This window comes from Alosa pseudoharengus, unplaced genomic scaffold, assembly GCF_046254945.1.
Source record: "Alosa pseudoharengus isolate Yale_2024_CS ecotype anadromous, Long Island Sound unplaced genomic scaffold, YU_APseudo_1.1 YU_APseudo_1.1_scf_5, whole genome shotgun sequence".
NCBI classification, from domain to species: Eukaryota; Metazoa; Chordata; class Actinopteri; order Clupeiformes; family Clupeidae; genus Alosa; species Alosa pseudoharengus.
The window spans coordinates 31,575,550-31,584,699 of record NW_027468837.1 but is presented as its reverse complement, the minus strand read 5'-3'; the positions used below and the strand labels follow the sequence as shown (position 1 = coordinate 31,584,699).

The 9,150-nt window shown below is 47.0% G+C and overlaps 1 protein-coding gene across 2 annotated transcripts in view; it reads right to left on the bottom strand.

Moving 5' to 3' along the window:
• Positions 1-2,117: 2,117 nt before the first annotated feature.
• cpne5b (copine Vb) overlaps positions 2,118-9,150 on the bottom strand; it is a 172,149-nt gene continuing 165,116 nt past the window's right edge. For both annotated transcript variants that reach the window (XM_076268230.1, XM_076268231.1), the window contains 3 exons: positions 6,788-6,845; positions 5,226-5,299; positions 2,118-2,306 (listed from right to left, as the gene is read on the bottom strand). In XM_076268230.1, coding sequence (XP_076124345.1) covers positions 2,118-2,306; positions 5,226-5,299; positions 6,788-6,845 — 321 coding nt within the window. The remainder of the gene's footprint in view (positions 2,307-5,225; positions 5,300-6,787; positions 6,846-9,150) is intronic.

Below are 9,150 nucleotides of genomic sequence, written 5' to 3'. Positions count from 1 at the left end.
GAGGCTCGGAGGAAGGCCCAGGCAGGATGACTGATCTGATTAAAGCCGCTGAATTGGTGGACAGACTGAGTGGCTCTGAACTCCTCTGCTCTGCCCTCATACATCTCTCTCTCTCTCTCTCTCTCTCTCTCTCTGTCTCTCTCTGCAAGAGATGAGGCTGAATCGTGCTGCACTGGGAAATTATTCACTGGCCTAAAACTGCACCGTAGGCCAGGTTCCACTCTCACAGATCCCAAGGCCCACGTCAAAGCTTCACCGCCACCACCACCCCTCAGACACACACACACACTCAGACAGATCCCAAGGCTCACATCAAAGCTTCGCCGACACCACCACACACCACCCCCTCACACACACACACCCTTAACTTTTAATCTACCACTACTCCCCAGTATTGTACACAAAACCTTCCTCCGGAATCCTTCCCCTCATCCCCCTAACACCTCTAATTCAGCCGATGGTCTCCTTGTGAGGAGAATGGCAATATTGTGCTCTTACCTGGAAAAAACTATTAAAGAAAAAAACTATATATAGGACCTGTGTTCATATGCTTTATAAAACTATATATAGGACCTGTGTTCATATGGTATATTTACGGTGTGTTCAGTAATAAAAAATGTAGGTGTTCTTTTTTTGTCTTGTGCTTTCAGCAGGGAGGCCAAAGTGCCGCATGCATCTCGGCTGTATAAAGTCTACACTGGAACACAGAGCATTATTCGTCAGTTTAAATTCTACATTGGAACACAGAGCATTATTCGTCAGTTTAAATTCTACACTGGAACACAGAGCATTATTTGTCAGTTTAAATTCTACAGTGGAACACAGAGCGTTCCCAACAGATGTCTCCAGCACTGAGTGAACACACGCGTCATGCAGCTCGGTTGCTTCCTCTGATAACATGGAGGGCTAAGAATAGACACTCCGATCTCGGCTCTGTCTCACGGTACGCTAGGATGAACCTCCGTGCAGACACCTGATCCAAATCCAAAGGCTCTGATGAATATTTCCGTTCAGTGGTAATTCGTCCTTTGGATGAGACGTTAAACCGATGTCCTGACTCAGTGTGGCCTTTAAAGATCCCATGGCACTTATCGCAAAGAGTAGGGGGTTCCCTGGTGTCCTGGCTAAAATCCCAACCAAGCTCATTTAATCTGGCCTCCTAATCATCCCCCAGTAATTGGCTCATTCATTCATCCCCTCACTCTCCACCTCAAACTGGTGTGTGGTGAGAGTTCTGGCGCATAATGGCTGCTGTGCATCACCCAGGTGGGTGCTACACAATGGTGGTGGTTGGTGAGGTTCCCCTATCACTGTTGAGCGCTTTGGGTGTTTTGATAAAGCGCTATATAAATGCAAGTTGTTGTTGTAGTTGTTGTTGTTGTTGTTGTGAAAACAGAACCAAATAGAAAGCACACATGATAACGGCCCTCCAAGGTACAGAAGGCATTAGCAACAGAGACTGGAATATTTTCCATGTGGACCATACACTGTGTATGGTGTTGTAGCCCAGGGTCGACTCCATATCAAATGAACCTAAAGACTTCACCTGAAATGCATACGCTCTACTAAACAGACCCGGAGCGACACAGGGGTTCCAAGAGGGGCAGAGGTGCCCCACTAGAGACACTGAGACGACCACAGACAGGCACAGGTTGAACCACGAACCGACCGCATCCCACATACACGGCCACGTGCACCGGACTCGCTAACGAGCGCACCCCAAACAGGAAACAGTCACAGGCCCATTTATATTTATACAAATGTACATTTTTTGTCATCTTTTAAGAAACAAAACAAACAAACAAACAAAACGACTGTCCTTATATAGGGTTCTGGCAATGAGCTTGCCTAAAACAAGCAAAAAACAATAATAAAAAAAAACAATCAATAAACATTTAAAAAACAAACCCAATGTAACGCTTGAACAAAAACGCCACTGTCTCTGAGTGCTACCAGGAAATTCTGACACAAACGCTGGGCTCAATCCAACCCCTGCCCGCTCTCCATCCAGGACTACAACTCCCAGAATTCCACAGGAGAGAGCATCACCATCATCATCACTCTCCTCCTCCTCTCCCTAAATCTCCAATCAGGTGTGAGCAGAGCAGTAGAGCTGCTCAGATCTGCGTGTGGTGGGTGTGGCCGGGTGGGGTGTACGGCGGAGGCGCTGGGTTAGGCTTAATGCCCCGGCTCTTCATGTAGGAGATGAACTGGTCGGGGATCTCAGCCAGCACGTCCTTGGCCAGCCGCGCCATGCTCAGCACGTGGTTCCCCGTACGGTCCATGTAGTCTCGGAACGGCACAAACTGCGGAGAGAGAGAGAGAGAGAGAGAGAGAGAGAGAGAGGAACCGTCCGAGTCAGGTCAGACCGCAGAGGATTCTGGGAGTGATCTTGGCTGCTTTTCCAAACAGCGTTGCCTAGCAACTGCTCAGGGCCTGTATTCACAAAGCATTCTGTCTTACCTCTAGTCACACTAAAGGTTTCGAACTAAACTTTTTCTTACTTCTAGTCACACTAAAGGTTTCAAACTAAAAGTTCTCTAGTCACACTACAGGTTTCAAACTAAACGTTCTCTAGTCACACTATAGGTTTCGAACTAAACGTTCTCTATAGTCACACTAAAGGTTTCAAACTAAATGTTCTCTAGTCACACTAAAGGTTTGGAACTAAACATTCTCTAGTCACACTAAAGGTTTTAAAATCCTATTCACAAACATGCTGAGGCCATCTTTTTATTACTATGTTACTATGGCTGACCTCTTTTGTCATTCACAAGTTGCCAACAGTGATGTCGAGGATTGGCTGAGGTGGGAGTAGGGACCAGTAGCGGAGTGGTAATCGGGAGAATCAGCAGAATTCCCAGTCAGCCAGTAACGCTTTGAGGCTGGGCTGATTACTGTGAGCTTAAAAAGCTTAAAGTCCTGCAGCCTGGACTGAGCCATCGCAGACTCCCCTCAGCCCTGCTAATAACCTGGTAAGTATAAGTATAAGTATATATACTCTTTTGTTCCCGAGAGGGAAATTTGGTCTCTGCATTTATCCCAATCCGTGAATTAGTGAAACACACTCAGCACACAGTGAACACACAGTGAGGTGAAGCACACACTAATCCCGGCGCAGTGAGCTGCCTGCATCAACAGCGACGTTCGGGGAGCAGTGAGGGGTTAGGTGCCTTGCTCAAGGACACTTCAGCCATGCCTACTGGTCGGGGTTCGAACCGGCAACCCTCCGGTTACAAGTCCGAAGCACTAACCAGTAGGCCACGGCTGCCACAACCATGGTAACAACCATGATGACCTGACAAGGCGGTATGAAATGCATATGAGATGGGTACAGACTAATAACACTGCCCTGCTAATAACGTGGTAACAACTATGATGACCTGACATGGCGGTATGAAATGCATGGGATGGATACAGATTAATAAAGATTTTAGATTAGCGGCTGTGACATGTTTTAAGTAGCCCTGACTTTCCCCCCTAAAGTAGGAGGTATGTCACACTCCCATCAAAAACCCCATCCCTAAAGCTGGTATAAAAGGAGAGGCTATCACATGTCCCATATCACATGTTGCCCAATCCAGCTGGCAGAGTGACATTAGACTGAGGTGAATTAACTACTAAGTGAATTGACTACCCCAAAGGGACAAGTGACCTTATCTAACACAGGCATCTGTGAGAAATTATCTTTTCTTCCACGCCCCCATCCTTCAGCACTAACTTAAGAGTTGTTTACAGACATTACTGTTTTGATACAGCCAGTGCCTGCAGAACTGGAGCAACAACATCATGAATTTAATGACTTGCCAACAAGCACACAATGTGCTCTGATCAGACAAAATATCAGTTGCAGTGCTCTCAGTTTGCTTCCACTAGAAAAAGCTTTTCCTTCAGGCTGGCGCGACAAATGATGTTTTGAAGTATTTGTCCTTATATCTGCTATATAGGACTACATTCATTATTGAAGCCATAAAGGACCTTAGAATTGAATTGAAGAATTGTATTGTATAGATGAATCGATAGAAAATGTGTCGTCAGTGGCAGACCTACTCTTAATGAACTCTTTTTAAACTGTTTATGTAGGTGTTATAAACACACACTGATGCTACACATAAACTTCATGATTTAAAAAAGCATTTGCCATCAAACAAAATGGATGCTCTCAGCTTGCTTTCAGTCAAATTCGCTTTTGATGAATTCATTTTGAATTAAGTGCATGAGTGTCATTTTCCAAACTTCAAAGTCGCGTTCGAAGGCTGTTCCATGATACGGCACATTCGGTTCCACCTCCATGATGCTCTAACTGAATAAGCAGGTGTCTACCAACCTGCTAAATAAAAGCATGAAAGTGCGGAAGTGCGGGGAGATATGGCTGCGTTTGCAACGCGCCCGCATGTTGTGAGCCAAAACACTTCTCAGCAGGGGCGCCCAAATCTGAGGCTGGAAAATCACTCACTCAATCTCTTTTATTTTTACTGAGCGCATAACAGGGTTAGCGTCTGTATATGAAACCACGGGGAGGGATTACAAGCTTATGAATTCAGTTTGTTTATTGTTGCCGTATCTTTGTGGTGACGATTGTTGAGGAGGAACACGATCGCGCCGCTACGCTGTTGTCCTAATTCTGCTGTTCGTTATTGTCTGTGACACGATACTGCCGATTCACCGTTACTGATAACAGGAAATGGTCGATGCAGACTTGACACATCTCAAAAGATGCAGAATTCAACTGCTGAGATCCGGTCCCTTTTATTTGAAAAGAAAACACTATTGACAAAATAGTAGCCCAGCTCACTGAGCAGCCAAAGACAGTGAGAGCTGATATATATCATTATTACGTTTCATAGTGATAAAGCAGTTCCTCCGACTGTTGCAGGCTGAACATTTGGATTAGTCATAGCTATATTGCGCAAATCCTCATGAACTGGCAGGGAAAGCAAACAGCTGAAGCATCCCTGCTGCTGTTCTTAAGATTTCCAACAAAGCTGTGGTGAATCTGTCAGGTGGATCTGTTTATATGAAAACATTTTTTTTTTTTATAAAAATCATCAGTTGAAGTGGTAGTCTTGGCAGGCCAAAAAAATGCCACAGGCAGGATGTTCAAACATTGGCTCTGAATGAGGGAGAATGACACAAAGCTCCAGGAATATTCACACACACCTGGAAAATCTCTTTCCTTGAAGACAATGACTCCTGTACAATGCCTGACTGAGAGGCGCACTCACCTGCACGATGTCCCTCTCAGCGAGCTTTCCTCTCGATGAAACTCTGATGTCGTCCCCATCGAGTTCCACCATGGCTGCGGACACAAAACAAAGATGACTCACCACACCGCGCTAATTACAGGCTCGCTCCAAACGCACGCATCTTAGCAGAAGAATCGTCGTGTGCGTCGGGTCTGCCGTGCACAAACACAAAGCTCTGTGTTGCCAGGGAACAGCTGCTTCCATTGAGATAACATAGATGCAAATAGCCACCCCTGACCAAAACAGAGCAAAGGTCAGCCAGACACACACTGAAAGCCATCACTGAAACCATGGACAACAAATTAGAATACCTGCATTTAAAAACAAAGACTAACAGGTGGTCATTTTAAGAGTATACACTAAAAAACAAACAAGGTAGTCTGGTCAACCTCCATATACTCTCAATCCAATTAAACTCAGTTGTATTTTTGCAGGAGCAAAACAAGTGGAATGGGGACTCCAGGCGCTGTGCAGAGCCCAGGGCCAGAACCCCTGCAGTGCGGTGTGTGTGTGTGTGTGTGTGTGTGTGTGTGTGTGTGTTTGTGCAGAGCCCAGAGCCAGAGTCCCTGCAGTGTGCGCGAAGGTGGCAAAGAGGGAAAGAAAGAGAAGAAACCCTCCCTGCTGAGGAAGAAATATTCTCTTTTCACAGGCGGAAACCTGGAGCAGAGCGGTGTGTGTGTGTGTGTGTGTGTGTGTGTGTGTGTGTGTGTGTGTGTGTGTGTGTGTGTGTGAAAGGAGGGGTGCAGGGGGGCAGAGAGGATGTCAGAGTCCCCATGTACTTCCGCTTCCAACCCTGACCCAGGAGGTATAGAGTGGGTCCAGGTCGAGCCCAGATCTGTTCCCAGATCAGATGGTGTCTGATCCCACTCCCTCCCTCCCTCCCTCCCTCCCTCCAACTCACACACACACACACACACACACACACACACACACACACACACACACACACACACACACACACACACACTCCATCCCACTCCCAGACAGCCATCAGGCATGTGCCTATTAACCAGATGCTCCGTGATTGATATTGACTGCCGACTCAGTAATTAGCTGAAGCTTCTTTTCTCAAAAATTACCCCCCCCCCACCAACACACATGCTCGCACACACACACCACCGCCAGCGCCGCCGCAACACCCCATTCCACAGTGCCACTCCACTCTTCTGGGGGTGCAAATGAGATGCCAATTATCCTCCTCTCAGAGCATTTATCTGCCTAATTGCCAGAAATACAAATGCTTATTTACTTCTGTGTATTTGGTAAAACTGGAACATTGAATTATTAATGTGCTTTTTCCGTTTGTTAGCATTAAGGAGAACTCTCAGAATTAGCGACTGACTGACTGGCTGGCTGCATGCCTGATGGGTTTTACGGTGGAAAGGGAAATGGAAGCCAATCTCCCGTCATCTGGAGAGGCAGTGTGTGTGTCCGTCCTCGCGTTTAAATCTGGACCACTGTATGATCCAAACACAAGGGCTCCACGGGGGTCAGGCTGTCAGAGGAATGAAGGGATGGGAGACGGAAAGGCGTATTCTTACCATCAAACTCGGCCTGTCCCACGCCCACGATGATGATTGACATGGGAAGCTTGGCGCCCTGGGGAAGACAGCGAGAGACGAAGGCTCAGTGAGACAGACAGAACAAGCCCAGCAGGCTACAGGACACACAGTGGGCGGACTCAACAGAAGATCGTCAACAAGCGATTATTTAAACGCTATTTAAACCAGATAAACAAAGACAAGCTAATACACTGCTCCTGCACAGGCCAGTCTATTCCCCATGAACTATTCATACACCTGCAGTACATCACTGCCATCAGGATATGGGGAGAGAAGATGCATTTACACAGGGGGACCTGAGAGAGGGAGGGAGAGAGAGAGGTGAAGGAAAGAGTGGAGAGAGAGAAAGAGAGGGAGAGAGAAAGAGAGGTGAATGAAAGAGTAGAGAAAGAGAGAGAGAGAAAGAGAGGTGAATGAAAGAGTGGAGAGAGAGAAAGAGAGAGAGGGAGAGAGAAAGAGGTGAATTAAAGAGTGGAGAAAGAGAGAGAGAGAGAGAAAGAGGTGAATGAAAGAGTGGAGAGAGAGAGAGAGAGAGAGCAAGAGAGAGAGAGGAACAAGGAAAGTAAGTGAGGTTGAGGAGCTCCTGGTTCGCTCCACGGCGATATTGCTGAATGATTTATCAGAGGGAGAAGAAGCAAAAGGAAGTGATGCGGTGAAGTGATGCGAGGGAACAGGTGTAGCAGCTCTGGAGCATCCACACCTGACAAAACACAAAACGTCACATCATGTCCGGTCAGGTCACGTCACTCACTCATACAGGAGTGTGTACTGTATGTGTGTTTGTGTGTGTGTGTGTGAGAGAGAGATTCCTCTCCAACTCCTGTCTGAATAAAGACACTGACTCCTGTCAAAGAGCAAAGAGAACAACTCCTGGATGGAAAGAGTATTTCCACACTGAGAGTGATTCCAACCTGAAATGAGTGATTCTTGTTTGAAAAGAGAGTCATTCATTTCTGAATAAAGACAGTGATTCCCATCTGAACAGAAATAGCTCTAGAACTCTAGTTTCAAACAAGAGAGTGACTCCTGCCTGAAAGGGGAGAGTTACTCCTGTCCGTGTAAAGAAATGAATTTCTGTCTGAACAAATAGAGACAACGGCTGAGCAGAGAAAGACTCCTGTTTGAAAAAAGAGAGTATTTTCTGTCTCAGGCTCACAGGTTTACCCTCTCAGGGGGCCCAGAGGCGATAGGCCAGAGTATCCACAGGGGCAGCTGTGTGGGAGAGAGGGGGGAGAAGGAGAGGGACGACTTGTAACACACCCCAGCTCACATACACCCTCCCCAGCCAATCACTTACTACAGCCTGGGAACTCTGGATGGTTATAGAACTCTGAATGGATATAGAACTCTGGATGGATATAGAACTCTGGATGGATATAGAACTCTGAAAGGATATAGAATTCTGGATGGTTATAGAATTCTGGATGGATATAGAACTCTGGATGGTTATAGAACTCTCCACACACACACACACACACACACACACACACACACACACACACACACACACCTACATATCTCTCCAGGTGAGCCCTCACTCTGTGACCCAGTTAAAATGTTTCACTTGACTTTATTTTCCTTCCCATAATTATAAATGTGGGAGCAGAGAGACTGGGGCGGATGTCGGGATCGGCGTTCTTGTTGTCGAGCGGCACGACGCCGGTGTGTTCCGCTGCGTGTTCCGTCGCGTGTTCCGCTGCGTTCGTGACAGCGGCTGTCATCACACGATGCCATCACAGCATGGCGTGCTGCCATAAATAATTGAGCTACGGTGGCCTGTTTGTGCCAAAGGCGGGCGCGGTGAGTGGCAGGACAGATCTGCCGTAATGACAAAACAAATCAGGCCGCCACTTCCCAATTGTTGCCACGACAACACGCAGGGGAGAGCGATTCTTAACGGCTTACGAAACAACAAGCGCAGGAAGAGAAGAGTTGATGAAGGAGACAAAGGGCAGAAAAACACAGAGATTGGCTGACAGTAGGCACGACCGGCACCAACTGGCACGAACCACTTGCCTTCACCCAGTCAGCCTCTCAAAGAGTAAAATATTCAGACCTGAACAGCTCAATTATTCAGGGCACCCAGATGGGGGGGGGGGGGGGGGCGGGGTTGGCTCAGTGCTTTATGAGGGAAAGCGGATGCTCTACAAATAAACAGGGAAAACAGGCACTGTGTGTCTGTGAAATGAGCACTGTGTGTGTGTGTGTGTCTGTGTGTCTGTGTGTGTGTCTGTGAAATGGGCACTGTGTGTGTGTGTATGTGTGTGTGTCTGTGAAATGGGCAGTGTGTGTGTGTGTGTGTGTATGTGGAATCACTAAGCTCATCACAGAGATCTGTGGGT